Source organism: Penicillium pulvis (assembly GCF_028828015.1).
Source record: "Penicillium pulvis strain IBT 33274 chromosome Unknown contig_12_segment0_segment0, whole genome shotgun sequence".
Classification (NCBI taxonomy): domain Eukaryota; kingdom Fungi; phylum Ascomycota; class Eurotiomycetes; order Eurotiales; family Aspergillaceae; genus Penicillium; species Penicillium pulvis.
Genome location: NW_026643072.1, coordinates 2,836,559 through 2,856,870, shown reverse-complemented (window position 1 = coordinate 2,856,870; position 20,312 = coordinate 2,836,559). Strand labels below are relative to the sequence as shown.

The window sequence follows — 20,312 nt, the reverse complement described above, 5'->3', positions numbered from 1 at the left end:
TAAGCAGTATGTCATTGGATTTGCTATGCAAGGGCCACTCAATCTCTTGGCAAACGCGCTAACTCACTACGATTATCCCTGTTTGGTCAGGATATTATACCCCGGATTCTCAATCTGGAATTTCGTATGAGCCATAACACTTCATTGGCATCTCCACCATCGTTCACCAAATCTTCTCCAGATCCTCTCACCAGAGGTCGGATGTCCAACCAGATGAGTATGTAGTAGGAGCTCATGGTGTCGGAAGAAAATTCTGCTTTCGTGGAAAATGAACGCATGATCAGAGTGACGAACTGTACTTTACAGGTGGAGGCTTATATTGAGGTTGTGAGTTCTGTCTATGGAAAACAAAGCTCTCGGGCTTGGCATTATTCATGTGAATAGAACGCAGACCTCAGCTTGTTACTCATGGATGGCATTCCGTCCTTCATGCATGCATGAGCTGATATTTCCTCTTCTTGCTCTTCAGAGACTGAAGACTTGTGTTCTGATAAATATTACTGAGGCTGACCCAAAGATGCCAGTCAAGGTATCTGCAATCAATATGGTAACATTGTCTCAGAACAAGCTAGAAACTTTGACTGATCTTGAATGGTATATGGTCTTTGTGTCAAGCGTGGTGATTAAGATGTCTGTTGGTAAGACACCGTGAGGGGAAGGAGTGGGGGATCTAGGCCATGATAAAGACGTGGTGCGAATGGCTTGATATAAGATACACAAACACCAGATCTCCTATTTGCTAACCGAATGACCGACGCTAGCCTTTCAACTCAGATGACATAATTTCCAAGCTGATTCCAACAAAAAAAAAAAGTGAATTGTACTCCGCGGCGATGCGGGGAAGATCACGTGGTTACCGTCGGTTACCGTCGGCGTAGAATGAAGTCAGTCAACAGATAAAGACCATCCTTCCTTATTTTCTTCAATCACATATAAATGCATACTCGCACCTCTTCCCTCGTTAGGTGACCGGATATCATGAATATCTTGCGCAGTGGGGGTAATATTCCCCGTATTCTGCGATCCTGTCAACCCCAGAGTGTTCTCCGCATTGGAAGCCCCATCACGTCCGTGCTGAGCCGGGGATTCCACGCAGGGCCTGCATTATGGGGTATCAAGTCACAGATCTTGAAAGATGTCGGGGAAGGTGAGCAAATGCTTTGTTTAAAGTCTACAAGGGCCAATTGATTGCTAATCTGACATTTAGGTATCACTGAGGTCCAGATCATTCAGTGGTATGTCGAAGAAGGGGCACACATTGAGGAATGGAAGCCTTTGTGTCAGTACCAGTCTGACAAAGCTGTGGATGATGTGAGTATTCTTGGTGTTTTTGTTATCTTCTGCTGCAGATAACTGACAAATATAGATCACATCGCGGTACGAAGGCGTGATCAAGAAGCTCCATTTCGAGGCCGATGATACTGTTCCAACGGGGCGGGTAAGTTGACCTTATGAAATTACCCGCCATATCCTGTCATTAACTTGTTTCTTACAGGCACTCTGTGACATCGAGGTTGTAGATGGAAAATACCACGATGACAACCCACCACACGAATCACAAGCAGCTCCTGAAGCAGCTGCGCCAAGTCCTGAATCACAGATAGTGGCAGCAACTCAAGCTGCCGAAGGCTCTACAGTACCTCAGTCATCCCCTCCGTCCTCCGAAGACATCTCCGAGATACCCAAGTCGAAGCATGCATCCCTTGCAACCCCTGCTGTGCGGGGACTACTCAAGACCCACAATGTCGATATCCTAGACCTCACCGGGACAGGCAAAGAGGGGAGGGTCATGAAAGAAGACGTCCTTAAATTTGTTGAAACTCGAGACTCTCCTACAGCATCTCTCTCGGGCCCAGTGCAAATTTCCAGTACACCAGACACCAAGCAGACCGAGTCCGAGGTCAAACTAACCCCAATTCAATCAGCCATGTTCAAGACAATGACCAAATCTCTCAATACCCCACACCTCCTCTTTGCCGACGAGCTGACAGTCGGCGACATCTCCTCCATCCGAAAGAAGCTTGGTAGCGATTCTCGAGATCCGAAGAAAATTACCCTCCTACCCTTCATTGTTAAGGCCGTCTCCCTCGCTCTCAACGAATTCCCTATTCTTAACGCCAGAGTAGACGCTAGCACTCCAGAGAAACCGAAGTTGGTCATGCGAGCCAAGCACAATATCGGCATTGCTATGGACACACCCACCGGCCTCATCGTCCCCAATATCAAGGATGTGGCAAGCCGATCCATCTTTGACATCGCAGCCGAGATTTCACGGCTCAGTGCACTCGGCAAGGCTGGAAAATTGACATCTGCTGATCTGGGCGGCGGCACCATTACTGTCTCCAATATCGGAAACATCGGTGGCACATACGTTGCACCTGTGATCGTGCCGACGGAGGTTGCCATTCTTGGTATTGGACGGACGAGGACACTACCTGTTTTTGATGAGGCAGGCCAGGTCACAAAGGGCGAGCTAGTAAATTTCAGCTGGAGTGCTGACCATCGTGTCATTGATGGAGCGACTATGGCACGCATGGGCAATCGTGTGAGGGAGTTGATTGAATCGCCCGAGTTGATGCTGCTCAATCTTCGGTGAATAGAGTACAGATAAATTCAAATGCATAATGAACAGCATGAATAGAATTGAAAGAACTGCGTATTCTCCAAATTGTCTTTACGATTACCGTTCCAAGGTTTAAGCCCGGCTAAACCCCGGCTAAATTGAAGTATACAAGTGTACCGTCATTTCTTGATCATTGGACTGAGCAGGTAAAATTCAATTCTCTTTAGTGTATATACATTAGCACCTACTCGCTGGCACCCAGAATGGAAGCCAGGGTTTTGCTATCGGAAGTGTACTCTCCCTGATCATCAGTAGGAATCTTCTGCGAGGCAAAAGCCAAGAAAACAGCCTCCCAGTGACCATCATCATACTTGAACAGCAGCGCACCATCCTCATAGATACCGTTGGAGTAGCTGGGTAAGCTACCCTGGTTCATGTGGATATCATGAATACCAGACCCATAAGACGAGCCAAAGATGTAAGCGGTGGCCTTCTGGTTGATGGCATCAGAGATGATCGGGTCCAAGTCGGCCAAAACAGTAGCGTCGGAGCCATCGCTGCCCTCCGACAGAACCTGTCCCTTCTGAATGTCCACTAGGTCCTTGGTGCGAATGAAATCCAGGCCTTGGAGGGTAGCAACCTGGTCGCGGCGGACGTGTCGGTGGTGACGACGGTTGTTGTGGTGGTTGGAGCTCTCGCTCTTCTTGTTGGAGCTGTTGGAGCTGCTGGAGCTGCTAGAGCTGGGCGACGTGGTAAGGTGGAAGCCAAGCTCCAGGCTGGAGAGCTGCTCGGTGATGGAGCTGGTGAAGTTGCGGTCGAACCAGTACACGAGGCGGGTGTCCTTGTCAGTGGACTTGACGTTGATAGCGGCTTCAAGGCTCTTGCTGGAAGAGGAATCGTCCGTGAAGTGGAGGTAGATGTGGGGGGACTTGGGGTCCTCCTTTGTGGTCTGGGCTTCGTAGCTGGTGGGGGTGCAAGCCCAGACACCGTAGTGGGAGATAGTCATTTTGGTATAAAGGGGGGTAAATTGGAAGATTGTAACAAGATTGAGGGGTTGGTTAATCTCCTTGTTGAGGAGGAAGGTACAGGTCTATTTAACTGATGGAATTGGGGTGGCCGATATCGCCTTGTTGTCATGCTGCCGAGATGATCTGGCCACTTATGCAGGCCTCCTTATCTATTCACAAAGCAAATTGCTTGGTCTAAACACGTGCTGGGGTGTGGCCAAGGCGAGCCCGCTTATCGAGCCATGATGTAGCTTGTCATGCAGCTAAACCTTAGCGTTGTCCCGCAGCGGAGATCAATTGGGTGTCGTCATGGCGATTCTGGGCTTTCGACTGGAATTGTGGGATATTGTGGCGCTGCTGAACAGGTTTCAGCTCGTCTGATTTTCGTGATGAATGGCTCGATAGGTCTTTTGTGACCTTGATGATGATGGTGTTGCACGATCTCCTCAGCTGCTGGTGGGGGAGTGTCCACAGCCCCACAAGAGGGGGTATTCCCGCCTGGGAATGCTGCCGACAGCTGTGAAGAACTAAATATAGGGAGTACGTAGCGGCATGGTGTGTAAGTCCTCCTTCAGGAGCTCTCCTGATTTAGGTTTATGGGTACGTTGTTGAAGATTACTGTGCGGGGAACGATGCGGGACATGGGCCTATCACCGATGTAGAAACCATGGAAGGCGTCGTCAGAATTTCTATTCTCAACCCTCTTGTATTCATCTCAACAGTACCTACACAATACATTATTCTTGGACCATTTAGATTTCGGCACCTCGGGTAGATCGGGGTCTTTCTTGGCAATCTCGACAGGAAGGACAGGTGATTCGTCCAAGAAGATGCTTTTCATCCTATACCAAATCTTGTTAATGAAATGGAATACAGCAAAGATGGCGATGTACAAGTACGAACATACGAAAAAAAAAATGAAGAAATGAAGGTTTCGGCTGCCCAGCCAGAAAGAATCTCAGCAATCATCAATCGAATAATCTCGTATCTCAGAAACATACTCTCCATGAGACCCCAAAATCAATTATCCACCCCAGCACCTTACCCCCTTACAAGTTTCCTCCGGCCGTCATTGAATATTCGAAGCGCGTTCCTCCATTCAAAATATCCCACGTCACCCATCCACAAACGCAGCATATTGTCGGCAAAAAACCGGGTCTGCAAATCAGGCGAAGTAGACTCATCGGGAATGGACGCAAGGGCAGGCTGACGTTCAGCCACGAGCTTTTTGTAATCCTCGGCGCCCTATGTTAAATATTAATCATAGAATCAAGCTCAGGTTCATGTATAGTCCACATAAACTTACTACCTGGTTCTTAAACAATCGCCGGCCCGCAATCTTGTGGGCATCTCGGTGCATGCTTTCCACGTGGAGAAAAGAGCGACATAGTTCCCTTTGTAAATTTGCTGCCGCAACACGGGTTTCCAGTGCCTGCTCTTCATCAAAAAGTGGGGAAAGCCAATGCAGATTACGGACCAGATCGTATGCATTTCCTTCCATGGCTTCAGAGGTCTAGATGCGTTTAGTATAAGGTCGCTGGGATCAATCAAAACCACGTACCGTCTCACAGATCGTTCCATGCTTTGGTGCACATGCGATGCATCTCGTATTGGTCAGATGCGTATCAATAGCGCACGAGATTCCGAACATCTTACCCTCTTCAGGCTTGAAATGTTGAACGTCTAAGCGCAGGCAAGGTAAACACCAAAAAAGGGTGGGGCGGACGATCATTTCGCTGGCGCTAGCCATAGTCTTGGGAAAGGTGATATCAGATTTGCACGTGTCTGATATGAGATAAAAGGCGTGAATATGGGAAGGGTTGTTCGTGTGCACCAGATTCGAGTTATCATAGGTTGATCAGAACGGTTATTCTCGCGTTACGTGCGTTTTATCACGTAGCGTGTCACCCATTTGACACGTTTAAATGTGATTTACTGAATTGATACTATATCACCTACAGGTAACTTGGATTTCCTAGCCCCTGATAACCTCAGTGAGGAAGCTAGTATAACGACGCTACCCTTTCATATGGGGATTTATCCAGTGTTATCTTGATTTTCATCTACTTGGAAATCTCAAGATTTGAAACATTGCTTAGTTCTATTAATTTGCAGTTATACGAAAGCCACTATATCTACTACTTTGCGCGGGAAAGGCTTATTATTTATTTTTGGTGTCTTCTTTTCTCCTCCATATACCGAGATAGAAATATGAGCTAAGCAGATGTTTCTGAGTTCAAGGTAGAAGAATGCCATCAATCTGATAACACGATCCATGGATGTACAAGATGTACCCCACATTTCGGAGCTGCGTCATTCTCCAATTTTCTCACGTTCCACCCGATCGGCGGTAGGATGTATACATGCACATTTGGGTGTGGATTGTGAGCAAACCAAAATGGCAGGTGCCTGAATTGCAATTCCGAGAATGGATCTCGGCGTCAGAAATCTTCGCGATCTTCGAATCAGCGTCGGGTGCCAAGAGAGAAGGCCCACGATCGCCCGCAGATCCTACGGAGGGGTAAAACTGCTCAGCTCCCCCGGGTTTCTAATACATCACTCTCACCCCAGTATACCAATTGCTCCTCCCGGGAACTTCCTCGCACCCAGGCTGGAAATCGCCCATCATGGTCGCCGAGTTTCTCACCATCCGCAACAACACAAGCACTCCAATCATCCTGAAGCGCATTGAGCGCTTCGGGCCCCCGGAGTCCAACAATGACTTCGGTATCCTCGCCAGAAACTTCACTCGGGTTCTCACGAACCAAACCCGTGCCAATGCGCCCGTTCTCGCGATCACCGAATTGACACAGCCGTTCGAGGAGCTGCAAGGCCTCGATATCCGTGTTGAGCCATTCGCAACCAAAACGACCCAGCGCCGAGCCTTCAAGAACTCTGAAAAGGAGCGCATGCGTCTAACCTTCGAAGTCGAGGGTGAGCGACACCAGATTCAAACACCCGTGCCAACCGCCGAGTCGGCTACCATGAAAGCGCTGGCCGAGCACCCCAAATTCCGGTTCACAGGCATCTACATCACCCCCGAGTCTCATTTGAGCATTTTCTCCTCTGCAAACCTGAATGCCTGGATGCACCAACTGCGCGATGATACCCTTCTCTCTGCGCTCTCGATTCCTGGAACCCACAACTCCCCAACATGCTATATAGCCCCACCTTCCGTGCGCTGTCAGGCCGTGAGCCCACGCGAACAACTGAAGAACGGTGTCCGCTTCTTCGATATCCGTGTCCAACCACAGTATCCCGATGACCCGGCAAAGGATGAACTGATCCTTGTGCATAGCGTGTTTCCCGTCTCACTGACTGGGAACAAGTACTTCCGCGACTTGATGAAGGAGGTCAATGAATTCCTCGAGCAGAATCCGTCCGAGTCTTTGATTATCTCGGTCAAGCGTGAAGGTGCCGGGAATGCGAAGGATGAACAGCTTGCTCGCATCTTGCACCAGCACTACGCCGTTCAAGGTAGTCGCTGGTGGGTTCGACCTAAGATCCCGACTTTGGGCGAGGCGCGTGGTAAGGTGGTTCTTATTCGCCGCTTCAACTTGCCTGAGCCACTGAAGAAGGAGCATGGAGGAAATGGGTGGGGCATTGATGCTGCTGCTTGGGAGGATAATACTCCCAGCGCGGTTTGCCCAAGTGGACAACTCTGTATTCAGGATTTCTACGAGGTCCAAGAATCGACTAATATTGAGAAGAAGATCAAATTTGTCAAGGAGCAGATTGATCGCGCCTCGCATGCTCAATATCCGTTGGGTGTGTTGCCCAATGCACAGGAGGCCCGGAAATATCCTTTCTTTATCAACTTTTTGAGTGCCAGTAACTTCTGGAAGACTGATACCTGGCCGGAGAAGATCGCTGCTAAGGTCAACCCGGCTACTGTTGATTACATTTGCCGTCGTCACAAGGACGACGATAGAGATTGCTCGACGGGTATCTTGGTGACTGATTGGGTTGGACATGATGGGGACTGGGATCTTGTGCGTTGTATTGTGGGCATGAATGCTAAGCTGCGCCTTCGACAGAACTAATAGACTTACTGTACTTGAAATGGGAGCTTCGGTGGGCTTTTTATTTTTTATCATCTTTATTGACCCATCATATTTATTCAGCTAGTAATGACCGAAACAGTCAAGCTTTAGATCCACCAATGTTAAATTAAATCCTTCCATCTTAAAATTTTATCTTGACTAGAGCGTTAATGGTAAGGCTGAGAAACCTTACACATTTAAATGGTGATAAGACTGTATGTTGGCTGTTGACGCGTCATGTATCTAGAGGCCAATCTCCACCCGCGGACTGCAAGTGACAACTCATCAAGCATTTTCAGCCTCACCAAAGCTTGCACTGCCGTCATACCCGGAGGTTGTCAACGCTCCAAACCGCCAACATGGAGGACCAGCAAGTACCAAAAAATATCCAGATGAAGAAAGCATCTAATAATTCTCTAGCATATCTTCATTCGGCGAATTCATCGCCGCGAACAAGAACTTCATCATTAGCTGCACATTAGCCGGCCTAATAGCCATGCTCATCCCACGAACCCGACATGCCATAATGTGGTTCTCAGGCAGAATGCACCATTACCGCCAGACAAGGCCGATCGAAACAGTCGTCATTCAATTTGTGGTTATCTTTCTCATAGCAACATTCCTGATCCGTGTCAATGTGCTTTCCAGCCCACCGAAGGTTGTCTACATGTTACTCGATTCAAAAAACGGGACGGAAACCCGTATTTCGCGTGAAGAGTTTAGTAGTATTTCGTCCAAGCAGGCTAAAGCTAGTGGATTCTCTGGCGATGAGTGGGCTGAGGACCAGGCGGAGAGGATTTCGGCTTATTATGCGGAGAAATCGGACATGCGGTTTAATGAGGAGCTTGGGAGGACGGGTTATCCCTTGACTACGACGAGTGAGGAGGCCAGGGCTACTTCTATGCTATAGGAGCGTTAAGTATCTTTGCTGCAATGGAGCTTTAGTGCTTCATCTTGGGGCTGCGAATTCCAGGTTTAGATACGCATGTAGTCATGTAATCATGCAATGGCTTCAGAATTCGGACTATTGGCGATATCCATGACTAAGTATCCGTAGACGGTTCGTACATCAACATACCTAGTACTTGGAGGGTGAGGATGATTGAATAATTGATTCAAATGTTAATTGCTAAGACAGTATACACCCTTCCGGGACAAAAGATGCTTCAGGATGAAAACCCAACTATATGACATATTATACAAGATTGCGAATGGCTTTAACCAAGCTAAGACGATTCGCTCTTCTCGCCCTCGGGCTTCTGCTCCTCCTCCAAAACACTTCTCCGACTCTCCATGGTGAAGTAAAGGCTCTTGCCAGCTCCCTCCAGGGTGTTGGTAAGGCTGGAGCCCATGCTCTGCAGGGCTGTAACAAGCTGAGAGCGCAGGCCATCCATGCCACCCTCAATACCTCCAACCCACTTAGTCTGGTTCAAGTCCAAGATCTGGCCATCCACACGGGCAGCCAAAAGGTTCAGCTTCTGCAAACCGATCTGCACAATAGGCTCGTGGTAGTCTGGGTTGGCTTTCCGAGTAGGCGCACGGAAGCCGGATTCCTTGGGAGTAAGAATCGACAAAGCGGCCTTCATGTGCTCGGGAGAAACAGCAGGGATAGAAAGGATGGCGATGGGACCGACAAGGACGTCGGCAAGTTCGTGGCGGCCCTTCAGGTGCTTCACCGCTTCATAGGCGGCACGCGACAAGTCGTGGGTAAGGGCGGGATCATCCCGGGATCCGGAAAGCATGGGCAATTCGGCGGAGGTCTGGGTAATGGGGTCGACGGCGCTCGGGGGCTTTCCGGAAGCCAATGCAGCCTCGGTAGGCCGGAAGTGCTCGACAATGCGCAGGGCAACTTCAAAGATGCTAGTCTGGACAGTCTGGACCTTGATATAGGGAGCTAGAGCTGGAGATGTTCGGCCCTCGGCGGCAATCTTCTCATCCACCTTTTCGAGTGCCTTGGTGAGTTCTCGTCGGATAGAAGCCCATTCCATGGACTTGAGGTTGTTGTGTTGGAACAGGACCATCAGGGGAGATGTACGAAGGATTGACGTATATTGTCGGAGAAGCTGTGACCGACGGTATTCAGGGTTACGATGCGATGGGGGCTGGGTAGGAGGAGATCGTGAGATTGGTGCCGGGGAGCGTGTCATTTGCTCAATGGGCGCCGCAGGAGTCACAGCTGCGGTGCTGGCTTTCCTGACGATCTGGAGTTCATATGGACACCGCAGGGCGGGTCGCCGAAGTGAAGGAATTTGTAACCGGGGCGGCATTGTGTGTATTGCTAGAACAAATCCCAGCAATGGCAAATGGAAGGAGTGGATCAAGAATCAAGAGAGCCCCCGGAAGAACATTGAAATTGGTATTTTCGGGTGATAATTTTTGGATCCCAAAGCAGTAAAGCGCCCTGCAGGCGGTATAATATTCTGCCCGACACGACCGCGCGGTGAGAGGGGCATTCTTGAGTCATGATGCTTTCTTTTTCTGTTTATATGCGTCACAACCTTGCCCATTGACCCGGTAAATTTTGTTCAAACAACATTTGCACTGTGTCAACTGCTCTCTTTTACAATGTCTAAACCCGAGAGCCCTCAGGAGCTCCCAAAAGTCTCCATCTCCCCCCTTCTCAAGCGTCTAGCATACCCCGCCAATCCTGGGTTCCAAGTTAGCGCAGATGATATTGCTTCAGCATTTGCACTGATCTTCGAGGATCAAATTTCAGATATCCAATGTGCAGCTTTATTGACATTGCTTCATTCGACTGGCAAAGACAAGGAGGCTGATGTAATTGCGAAATGCTCACATCGTATGCGCGCGGCAGCTTGCGCCATTGACAAGCCTTCTTTGAGGAAGGCCGTGAAATTGCGGGGTCGTCCGGAGGGCACTTACAATGGTGGTTTGGTGAGATCTCACCCCATAGGTACACAAGTATCACTCTTGCTGACGTGTCTCTATAACTCAGTGCGATATTGTCGGAACTGGTGGTGATTCCCACTCAACTTTTAATGTGTCGACAACCTCTTCGATCATTGCCTCGCCGCTACTGATGACTGCAAAGCATGGTAATCGTGCGCAGACATCCTTCTCCGGATCTGCTGATGTCCTCAGGGCAATCCCTCCCATTGCGCCCAACATCGATGCCGTCACCGCAGACAACATCGCCCAAGTGTACGCTGAAACCAACTATGCCTTCCTCTTCGCCCCCAATTTCCACCCTGGCATGATGTATGCCAACCCCGTGCGCCGTGGCCTTGGTCTCCGAACCATCTTCAACCTCATGGGACCTCTCGCCAACCCCGTCGATTGGGCCATTGAAGCTCGGGTTGTCGGTGTGGCCTACCAGGCCCTGGGCCCCGTCTTCGTGGAGGCTCTTAAGCAGGCTGGAGCCAAGAAGGCCCTGGTTGTATGCGGTGAGGAGGACATGGATGAGATCAGCTGTGCGGGTTACACAAACTGCTGGAGAGTCACCGAGCACCCCAACCCGAATTACAAGGAATACCCTGAGGGTGATGACGGCGACGACGACGACGACGATTCCAGTGACGACGAACAACATAACCCTCGTACTATCCTCAAGGTAGACACCTTCAAGATCCAGCCCTCAGACTTTGGAGTGCAGAGTCACCCTCTTACTGAGGTCTATGGGCGCAAGATGCCCAAAGACAACGCCAAAAAGTTGATGGCCATTCTTCGCAATGAACTTCCTCGGGACGACCCCATTCTGGAGTTTGTCCTCATGAATGTTGCTGCTCTGCTTGTGACCTCCGGAGTGTGTGAAGCCGACACTAGCGACATGGGTTTCGGCGATGACGGCAAAGTCATCACGGAGCGTGGACCGGGTGGTGGACGCTGGAAGGAGGGAATGCGCCGGGCGCGCTGGGCCGTTGAGAGCGGCCAGGCTCTTCACAACCTGGAAAAATTCATTGAGATCAGTAACAAGCTCCAATGAGCCCTGATACCGTCTTGTATCTTGGATTCTGATCATGGTTCAGATTCCGATCATATCTCGGGTCATATTTCGGCTTTGAGATCTTGCCCTGATACTACGTTAGATATCTGTTCGGATCAAAATGGTTGACCTCTAGTTATCTAGTTATTTCTATATCTGTAGAATACTTCGGCATGTATTTCTTTTTAATGGATTATGTGAAGAAACATGGGTTCCCAAGTTAAAGTAACTTGCAAAACTCCATACCTGAGTAAAGTAATCTTAAACTTTTTGTTTTTATGTGACGTCCACCTACAAGAGGCCGTCAAATCTCATATCGCATATGAAATTTATTTGTCTGAAACTCCCAAAGCGCCATTTGATGCATAATTCGTCAAAACGAGAATAAAGAAGCGCAAAGATATCACAAGCTGGGTTCCTTCAACTCCAAGACCGCAAGTCCGGTCCAGACCCATTATTCTCCATCATTGTATATTTCACCGAGCCTCAAACTGCACCATACTATCCAGCAAAAAAAGGAAAGTCAGCTAATGCGCCAGCAAGAAAGAGCACTTCCGGAGAAGCTTTGAAAGTCAAGGTAATCTCACCGCTTGGTACGCTCCTTGTAGAGCACACGGTGACCACAGTCCTTGCAGCGGATCGGATCTCCCTTCTTCACGGGAACACGGGCAGAGCACTCGCCGCACAGGTAGACAACGGAGGGAGAGTCGATGGCCATAGCGCCGTATCCGGTATCGTTGCTGAAGGCATTCTGGTTTCCGGAGACGGAGGAGGGGACCTGGTAGGCTTCGCGAGACATTTTGGATGGTTTGTGGGTTTGCGGAGGTGATGCGCTGGAAAGTTCTGCTGGGTGATGGATGCGATGGTCGTGGAAAGTAATTGTGGAAGATAAGCTGGCGGCGGGATTTTTCTTTTCGGCGCGGATCTTTGATGATTAGTAAGCACGTCATCGTTGGGCGAACTATAGAATCTTCAGACATGAAAGCTTATGTATGTGCGTCGATTTAGTCTTGCATGGCCAATTTTACCTACACTAATACTAGGCCGAGCATTTGAGGTTGCTTTGGTCAGACTTTACACAAAGCCTGGAGATTTCAAATTTTAGCCAACTGGGCAAGAGCTGGAGGCCAAGCTTTCTCCAACCTTCCATCACCGAAATAAAGGTATTCAGTATACGATGGAAGATTATTAGGCACTTGGTCAGCTCAGTCAGAATCTTTGTGGCTCGTAGATACAGTCCGAGCCCTTTCAATCTCAAATACCTCATGTTCAGATCTCACCGTCTCCACAAATCCACCACGAGAGATACTAATATTTCTCTTCGTCGAAGTCTTCCAAGCTCTCTTCCCCGACATGAAAACGTCATCGATTTGTTCAAGTGTCAATCTTGAAGTTTCGGGCACAAACAAAAACACCAAGATTAAGACCGCACCCGTAACCCCAAAGTAGAAATACCCAACATCGGATCCCATGTTGCCATACTTGACATTCAACATATAAGGCGTCCAGAACGTCGCTGCAAAACTGAAAATCTCGTACAGAAACGTCGTATTCGCTTGCCCATATGTTCGCATTCGAACACTATGCATCTCAGCTGAAGCAAGCCATACGCTTGGACCGATGAATCCGCCAAAGACGAATGCCCAGATACAGAGGAAGACAACCACGACGGTTTGGGATATTGAATTATGCTGACCCAGTGCTGTGCTGACAGCGGATAAAATGAGCATGCAGGCTGCCATAGCTGCGTATCCGTATAGCATGGCGAACCGTCGTCCGCCGTAATCTAGTACCAGCGGGCCGATGAAGGCGCCGCCGAGAATGCAAAGTCCCACGATGGCATTGACTAGGTATGGGTTTTCGATTCCGAGGCCTTTGAGGAAGAGCGCTGCGAAGGGACCCACGAATTGGACGCCAGTTATAGCGAGTCCAATGAGGATGAGTGCAGAAACGGCTGTTCGGCGAAGATTGACACCAATATAGATCTCTGTCCAGGATGTACTGGCGTCCAGTGTTTTTTCGAAATCGAGATGTTTCTGTACCTCATCCACTTGATTCTTGATAGCAGCTGAGTCTGGATCCAAATTCTGGAATTTAGCAAACGATCTCCGCGCTTGCTGGTCTTTCCCCTTTAGTAACAACCACCGTGGCGATTCGGGGAACAGCATCACGCCCAGACCGAGCATAACACCAAGTGGAATCTGGCAGATAATAGGCATTTTCCACTGCCAGTCATTTTTCGGTGATAAAGTTGCTGATCCGGCACATACTCCCGCTGCAGTCACATTTCCCAGTGCAAGTCCAATGTTATAGATACCCAGTAAGAGGCCCCGTTTGCTTGCGACAACGCACTCGGAACCGTAGACGATACTCGAAGCCAGGAGCTGACCGATCCCGACTCCATTGATGCATTTGCAGACCATGTAACTGAGGAAGTTTCCTGATGTACCCAGCATCCCGGCTGCACCGATGATACAGAAAAGACAAGCGATTTGTATAGTTGCCCGTCGGCCGAGTACTGAGCCGAAGAATCCTGCCAATGCACACCCGACTGCCATAAATAATATACCCACGCTAATTAGGGATTGTTGGAGTGTTGTCAAGATGCAATGTTCGATCGTTCCTCCGGTCGCTGGATCGGGGACTTGTTCGCAGTGGCCAAATGCTTTCTGGAATGCGGGCATGACTAGGGCGATTCCGGAATAGCCATTATCGAACTCAGCGATCCATGCAGCTCCCGAGACACAGATTGTCAGATATATCATTTGCGTGGTGATTTTCTGAGGAATTTCATCATTTGGAGAATCCGATTGTATGCCCATCGTGGGAGCTAGTCTGGGGCTGGGTTTTTGAGACATTGAAGAGGAATTGAACCTCTTGGGATGGGGATTTGATCGAGAGAAATCAATTTATCTTAACTGTATAAAATCACCAGTAGATCAATGGCGATGATTCATGGATATCAAAGCTTGGACGGATTAGTCTGGATGCGTGAGGTTGCATTGCATGTGGAGAGAACCAGAGCTCACCTCTTAGTATTCTTCTCATTCCACAAAACACCAGCCTACCCTGTCTAAACAATGCCATTTAACAGTCAACGAGGACTGCAACCTGCATTTTCTTTGTATCAATGCACAGGACCTCTTCTCATATTCATTCCAGGCGGCGGAGGAAAACCCTTGCAAAACGTTCGAGCCAGGATTGGAGGATTTTCTGGAACTTTGAGTTCTTGCAGTTCACTATATACTGTCCTGAATTGAGAAAATGTTGTAGTAGGGTCAAGATTGGGGTTGCGGCTGGGATCAAGAGTGAGAATGCGTTCTATGCGCGGACTACGCTTCTCCAGGCGGAAATATTATCATGTCCTCATGTTTTGCTTCCAGGTCGTCATTCGGGGTACAAAGCCAAACCGGAACTTTTCGCAGTAGAACTGATAGAAGCTTTACAAGTGCTGGGCATTGAGTGACAGATGACATCTCCAACGTGTTGATACCACAGGTCCAGATCAATTCGGCAAGAATATCGCATAGAGGGAATATTTTTGATTTTGCAAACTATGAGATAGAAACCATGACCTGATGTGCAGAATCCAATGTCTGTATCCCCATCTTTTTGGGGGGGGGGGGTGCGAAAAGGATGAAACCACCACGTAGGACGTTAGATATTGATAACCGGAACCAAAAGACGGCGCTTAGATTCATGATTCGGAAAACATCGCGCTGATATGCTGAATGACGAGTCGTGTCGAGATCAAAACAGTCTAGAATTCCACGGCCTTGAGTATGCTAGAAATCACGTTGATGCAAGCCCTGCCCGCCTTCACACGTTCATGTCCAGCACGACACACTGCTAAGTGGCAATCCTTGAAACAAAAGAACAAAATGGCCGAGCATCTAACTTGTCTGGAAAGCGTTGAATGCCTTGTAGGTGTACCCAATGAATGGCAGGCTCATCTCGGCTTCTTGGGAGTCCGGCATGGCACGGGCCTGAGCGCGGTGGATGGCGCTGGTGTCCTCCTGCGGAATCTCGTCGATGGGGAAGTAAGACACATCGATGTTCGAGCTGAGGCGTGGCTCAAATGGAGCACGAATGTTGCGGAGCTGCTCCCAGACCACACCCCGGAAGAAGGGGTGGTTCTTGATCTGGGTTGCACCACCATGTTGACCACCCTCATTACCTACACGGTGCTCGGGGTCACACAAGAAGCTTCGAATCAACGATTCAGAATCACGCGAGAGAACCAGCTCATCAGGGAAGTACAGGCATTCACGCCAGTTCACAATCTTGCGGTATGTATCCGTAGTGTCTTCAGCGCAGAACGGAGGCCAACCAACAAGACATTCGAACATGATAGCACCAACGGACCACCAATCGCACAGGTATGTGTATCCCTGGCCATTGAAGATCTCGGGAGCAATGTAGTCGGGTGTTCCAACAGTCGAGTACGCCATGGCACGACGAGACTTTCGCCAGGTGTTGATCTGTCCACGGTTGGAGACCGTCAGGTTGATGGCATCGTTGAAGTAGCCGGAGTTGCGGTTACGGTCCTTTGATGTCGAGTTTTTAAGGAGATTCTGGTAGTAAGCATTGTCGTGGGTCTTTTTGCCTCCGGTGGAGAGACCGAAATCGGTGAGCTTGACGTGGCCACCACGGTCAAGAAGAATGTTGTCTGGTTTGATATCACTGCAAGCATGAATTAGTATTGTTCAGGTTGAGGGCATGCATTATTGATCATGTGAATAATCGGCGTTCAATCGCTTACCGGTGAAGGAAGCCAAGCTTGTGGACGGCTTCAATGGCCATCACGACCTCAGCCATGTAGAAGCGAGTGATATCCTCTGAGAAAATCTCGTATTTGATCAACATGGTCATCAGATCACCACCAGGCAAGAATTCCATAAGCAGGTACAAGTAAGCCGCATCTTGGAATGAAGCATGCAACTTCACCAGCCACGGGTTATCCTTCGAGTCCGCCAAAATATCACGCTCAGCGCGAACGTGCGCAAGCTGGTCCTTCTTGAACATCTCCGTCTTAATTAAAGACTTGAGGGCATAGATCTTCCCGTCGGTCTTGCGCTGCACCAGTTTCACCTCACCGAAAGCACCCTTTCCGATAATCTTAATCGTCTGGAAGTTTTGAGGAGTTTCCTTGGTTCGAAGGAACCGGAGGAAGTCTGACTCTCTCTTCGAAATCACTTCGGCATCCTCGCTCTTCTTCTCAGCAGCAATGTTGGGGTCTCGGAGGGTCTTGTCAAGGTCCACGGATCTACCAAAGAGACAATCAGTAACCGGAGTAGATAATAAGATATAATAACTGAAATCGTCGCTGAAAAATCCAAAACTCACCGCATGTTACGATCGCGGGCACGCTCGATGTTCTCGTGGAAGAAGACTGTCACCAATTCCTTCGCAGCCTTACCCCGCTTGTGCACATTCTCGGAGTATCGGTCAGGGAATCGCTGCAACTCCTCATTCTCGGCCGGCGGGCGAGGGCTGCGAGGCACGGGAGGCACCAAGTGTGCGGCCTGGGCCTGGCCCTGAGCTGGAGAGCCCCCCGCGGTACGAGGCCGCTGAGAAGGCGAGTTTGTCCGACCGAAGAAACCCCCACGATTGGCATTGAGATCCTGGTTGGAAAACTGCTGGATCAAGCCATTGGTGCCGTCGTTGGAATAGCCCATGCGGTTCTGGTAGGCGGCCTGCGGTGACTGCAGGTTTTGTTGCTGCGCGTATTGCTGTTGCTGTTGCTGCTGCTGTTGCTGTTGAACATACTGGGCTTGGGCCTGGTTCTGGGGCGGGTAATGGTTGGCCATGAAGTAGCCTGGAGCGTAGGCCGGGTTCGAGGGGTCGACATGGTCCTGAGCCCCCTGAGTCTGATAGATCGGCTGGGGGAAAGCGGACGGGGTGGTGGGATAGGCGCGGCTGTTAGCCGCGTTATAGTTGCGGTCATTGTACCCGTAATTCATGTTGTTGCGGTTATTGGGGTTGTTGTTGGGATCCATCTTGACAGTTGCCCCGACTCCCAGGGAACTTTAGACAAAAAGATGGTGGGGGGAGAAGGAAGGTGATGGGTAAAGGAGAAGGCGGGGAGGTGGAAGGAGCGGTGGCTCTCAGGAGGCAAAGAATAATCCACCCCCGACCACTACTGGAGATTGTTATAGTTTTCCCCTGGAGTTTCATGACTAGTCACACAGACTGTGCCCGCTTTGCCTGTGTTTTTCCCTTTTGACTATATAACTTAGACCTTTCTGCTTGAGCATCTTATAAGAAAGAGACTGAACCATGGTGATCTAGCACCCATTGCTTGGATATTACCAAAGATGGTTTTAGATCCGGAGTCGACTATTGTCTCCTAACCATTAAATACATGATATCTATATTGTATACCTCATTGATCACAAAAATGCAGGGGGAGGGGTAGTAGCCCCCTGATTGATTCAAAAATATATGACATTCCAGTTGAATTGTTAACAGGGATAGCCTGAGTGTAGCAGCCACTCTCCGCGGAACCCACTCATGGAATTCCTGTGGACAACCCGAGTTGATGACTAGACATCGAGGCCAACACAGGAGATCGTATAGTCTCTTGATATCTCAATCATCGAGTTTCCATGAAGACTTGGGATATGAATTGTATCTCTCAATCAAAAAGGAAAAGAGATAACGTTATAATAATGTTAAAACTATAAACGCACACGTGACGCGGATCAATTCTGGCGCCGGTATTCGGGCGACTTTTTCCAGATTCAGGATGGCAACAGCAACTGTCACTGTGGTTTTCACATCCAAACAATGGCGGATTCGTCTAGTTCAGCAGCGCCCGCTGGGGCTGCTAAGCCCAAGGCTGCTCCCAAGCCACCCAACCCGGTCTTCAAAATGATGGGTAAAGCTTCACTGTCACCGGAAATTTACACATCGGACAAGAGTACTAACGCGAAATGCCAAATCACCAGGTCTGCCGAACATGAGCTTTAAGCTTCCTTCCCGAAACTGGATGATCTTTTTCACTATCACCGGATCCTTTGCCGGTGCTCTGATCTACGACCGTCGAGAGAAGCGCCGCGCGCAGCAAAAGTGGAGTGAGCTGGTGGCCCATCTCGCAAAGGAGCCACTGCCTGTTGAGGAGATGCGCCGCAGGCTGACTGTCTACCTTGCTGCACCACCGGGCGATGGCCTGAAAGTCGCTAGGGATCATTTCAAAGAATATGTGAAGCCCATCCTGACGGCCGCGGCTTTGGACTACACTGTGGTGGAGGGCCGACGGGAAGGCCAGGTGCGCGCCAGCACAGCGGAGAACATCCGAAAGCTGAGGCGCAGGGCCGGTGAGCCGAGCACAGATGCTCACGACCCTAGCGTCGACGAGGTTGTGCTGGCGAAACGGGATTCCATTGGGATTCATGATGAGCCCGGTCCTAAGGGTGATTTGGTAATCGGTCGACACGCCTGGAAGGAGTATATCCGGGGCTTACATGAGGGCTGGCTAGGCCCCATGGATGCTCCAGTCCCTCCGGCTGAGGAGATCACTGTTCCCGAGGTGTCCGAAGAGCCCATCCAGGAGATTGCGGCTGGAGACGCTCCGATCGAGACCCCGTCTCAGTCTCAGGTGCAGACTCTCGAAACACTTGAGAAGAAGCTTGAAGATGAAAAGCTAGAGGAAAAGAAGGATGAAAAGAAAGAAGAGGAAAAGCCATCCAAACCTACCGGACCTAAGCCTGCCTATATCACAACCGCCGAATACCCCTCCGCTCAACTCTCCCCTGCTATCCCTCAATCTTTCGACAGCTCCGTCCCCATCGAATTCCCTCACATCCTCGGCTTTCTGAACACCCCCATCCGCATGTACCGCTACCTCAACCAGCGTCACCTCGCCGAGAACATCGGTCGTGAGGTTGCCGGTCTCGTCCTCGCCAACAGCTCGAGGCCCTACCGCGACGAATCCTTCAGCGTCGACTCTGAGCTTACCGGTGCATCCGTCGACTCCGCTACCGACCTTGCGCGCGGTCACGAGCTGCAAACTGTCTTGGTGAAGGAAGAAGAGTCCTGGCACAAGTCCGTGCATAAGCGCGATGATGAAGAGCAGGAGCGCGAGTGGCTGGATGATATCGTCCTGGACCCTCGTATCTCCTCGCGCATGAACACCGCGATTCTTTCTCCTGAAGATGAGGCTCGCTCTCAGCGCATCGCTGAGCACCAGGAATACATCCTTGGTGAACAGCGTCCGCCGCCCGTCCCCTTCTGGAAGAGCATGTGGATTAAGTACGGATACGGTGAGGATGAGGAGACCATCCGCCGCAAGCCAATCATTGGCAATCTCGATGGTGAGTTTGATGCGTAATTAATGCATTATATTCATTACCCGACGGGCTTTTTGGGGGCCCGTGTGTTATAATAGAAAGGTGGTGTTTCCTGTTTCATCTCCTCAGCATGAAGGGTGTCATGTTTTCTCAGTTTAAAATGTTTGCATATCCACTCTCCTCGGCTTGTACATTAAGGCGCCTTTCAATGTTCTGTCTTTTTTTTTCATTTGGGATGTACATGGCAAGCTATGCAATAGATCTTTTGAAAATCTCCATCTATCAAAACCGTACATGAGTTGCGAGCATTTAAATGCTGCTGCGGATACATATTACTCCACGGCGTCTGCCCAGGTGGATGATTTGATTGGAGAATCTGTATATTTGATTGGTTTTTTTCTTCTTGAAATGGTGATTGATATCATATGTATAACGATAAGATCTCCCTTCCTGCCCTCGTGGAAT

The 20,312-nt window shown here is 49.6% G+C and overlaps 11 protein-coding genes across 11 annotated transcripts; 5 read left to right on the top strand and 6 right to left on the bottom strand.

Moving 5' to 3' along the window:
- Nucleotides 1-883: 883 nt before the first annotated feature.
- On the top strand, nucleotides 884-2,596 carry N7503_002280 (uncharacterized protein; the record flags this gene model as incomplete). The annotated part of the gene is made up of 4 exons (XM_057061827.1): nucleotides 884-1,147; nucleotides 1,208-1,311; nucleotides 1,367-1,438; nucleotides 1,496-2,596. The coding sequence occupies exons 1-4, from the start codon at nucleotides 979-981 to the stop codon at nucleotides 2,594-2,596; spliced, it is 1,446 nt and encodes a 481-aa protein (XP_056925789.1). The 5' UTR covers nucleotides 884-978.
- Nucleotides 2,597-2,807: 211 nt separating this feature from the next.
- N7503_002279 (YukJ family protein) lies at nucleotides 2,808-3,569 on the bottom strand (the record flags this gene model as incomplete). The annotated part of the gene is made up of 1 exon (XM_057061826.1): nucleotides 2,808-3,569. One exon carries the CDS (start codon nucleotides 3,567-3,569, stop codon nucleotides 2,808-2,810), a length of 762 nt encoding a protein of 253 aa, XP_056925788.1.
- Nucleotides 3,570-3,840: 271 nt separating this feature from the next.
- On the bottom strand, nucleotides 3,841-5,320 carry N7503_002278 (uncharacterized protein; the record flags this gene model as incomplete). Its single annotated transcript, XM_057061825.1, has 5 exons — nucleotides 3,841-4,097; nucleotides 4,300-4,412; nucleotides 4,616-4,815; nucleotides 4,877-5,083; nucleotides 5,132-5,320. 5 exons carry the CDS (start codon nucleotides 5,318-5,320, stop codon nucleotides 3,841-3,843), a joined length of 966 nt encoding a protein of 321 aa, XP_056925787.1.
- Nucleotides 5,321-6,197: 877 nt separating this feature from the next.
- N7503_002277 (phosphatidylinositol-specific phospholipase C) lies at nucleotides 6,198-7,613 on the top strand (the record flags this gene model as incomplete). Its single annotated transcript, XM_057061824.1, has 1 exon — nucleotides 6,198-7,613. One exon carries the CDS (start codon nucleotides 6,198-6,200, stop codon nucleotides 7,611-7,613), a length of 1,416 nt encoding a protein of 471 aa, XP_056925786.1.
- A 526-nt stretch (nucleotides 7,614-8,139) lies between these two features.
- On the top strand, nucleotides 8,140-8,523 carry N7503_002276 (uncharacterized protein; the record flags this gene model as incomplete). The annotated part of the gene is made up of 1 exon (XM_057061823.1): nucleotides 8,140-8,523. The coding sequence occupies one exon, from the start codon at nucleotides 8,140-8,142 to the stop codon at nucleotides 8,521-8,523; it is 384 nt and encodes a 127-aa protein (XP_056925785.1).
- A 316-nt stretch (nucleotides 8,524-8,839) lies between these two features.
- Nucleotides 8,840-9,880, bottom strand: N7503_002275 (mitochondrial 54S ribosomal protein uL10m; the record flags this gene model as incomplete). The annotated part of the gene is made up of 1 exon (XM_057061822.1): nucleotides 8,840-9,880. One exon carries the CDS (start codon nucleotides 9,878-9,880, stop codon nucleotides 8,840-8,842), a length of 1,041 nt encoding a protein of 346 aa, XP_056925784.1.
- A 298-nt stretch (nucleotides 9,881-10,178) lies between these two features.
- Nucleotides 10,179-11,556, top strand: N7503_002274 (anthranilate phosphoribosyltransferase; the record flags this gene model as incomplete). The annotated part of the gene is made up of 2 exons (XM_057061821.1): nucleotides 10,179-10,508; nucleotides 10,570-11,556. 2 exons carry the CDS (start codon nucleotides 10,179-10,181, stop codon nucleotides 11,554-11,556), a joined length of 1,317 nt encoding a protein of 438 aa, XP_056925783.1.
- Nucleotides 11,557-12,032: 476 nt separating this feature from the next.
- On the bottom strand, nucleotides 12,033-12,355 carry N7503_002273 (Rpo12/RPC10 RNA polymerase subunit family protein; the record flags this gene model as incomplete). The annotated part of the gene is made up of 2 exons (XM_057061820.1): nucleotides 12,033-12,057; nucleotides 12,144-12,355. The coding sequence occupies 2 exons, from the start codon at nucleotides 12,353-12,355 to the stop codon at nucleotides 12,033-12,035; spliced, it is 237 nt and encodes a 78-aa protein (XP_056925782.1).
- A 406-nt stretch (nucleotides 12,356-12,761) lies between these two features.
- On the bottom strand, nucleotides 12,762-14,378 carry N7503_002272 (uncharacterized protein; the record flags this gene model as incomplete). The annotated part of the gene is made up of 1 exon (XM_057061819.1): nucleotides 12,762-14,378. The coding sequence occupies one exon, from the start codon at nucleotides 14,376-14,378 to the stop codon at nucleotides 12,762-12,764; it is 1,617 nt and encodes a 538-aa protein (XP_056925781.1).
- A 798-nt stretch (nucleotides 14,379-15,176) lies between these two features.
- N7503_002271 (serine/threonine protein kinase CBK1) lies at nucleotides 15,177-17,630 on the bottom strand. The gene is made up of 3 exons (XM_057061818.1): nucleotides 16,903-17,630; nucleotides 16,319-16,822; nucleotides 15,177-16,239 (listed from the first exon to the last, which is right to left on the bottom strand). Exons 1-3 carry the CDS (start codon nucleotides 17,553-17,555, stop codon nucleotides 15,450-15,452), a joined length of 1,947 nt encoding a protein of 648 aa, XP_056925780.1. The 5' UTR covers nucleotides 17,556-17,630; the 3' UTR covers nucleotides 15,177-15,449.
- A 715-nt stretch (nucleotides 17,631-18,345) lies between these two features.
- Nucleotides 18,346-19,888, top strand: N7503_002270 (Tim22-complex subunit TIM54; the record flags this gene model as incomplete). The annotated part of the gene is made up of 2 exons (XM_057061817.1): nucleotides 18,346-18,436; nucleotides 18,507-19,888. The coding sequence occupies 2 exons, from the start codon at nucleotides 18,346-18,348 to the stop codon at nucleotides 19,886-19,888; spliced, it is 1,473 nt and encodes a 490-aa protein (XP_056925779.1).
- Between the last annotated feature and the right edge of the window lie 424 nt (nucleotides 19,889-20,312).

Excerpts from the sequence above, each read along its gene's own strand:
- N7503_002271 (XM_057061818.1), bottom strand. The coding sequence starts at position 17,555 with ATGGATCCCAACAACAACCCCAATAACCGCAACAACATGAATTACGGG. Across the intron at positions 16,823-16,902 it reads GCCCGCGATCGTAACATGCG|ATCCGTGGACCTTGACAAGA; the intron begins GTGAGTTTTGGA and ends TCTCTTTGGTAG. Across the intron at positions 16,240-16,318 it reads AAGCTTGGCTTCCTTCACCG|TGATATCAAACCAGACAACA; the intron begins GTAAGCGATTGA and ends TCATGCTTGCAG.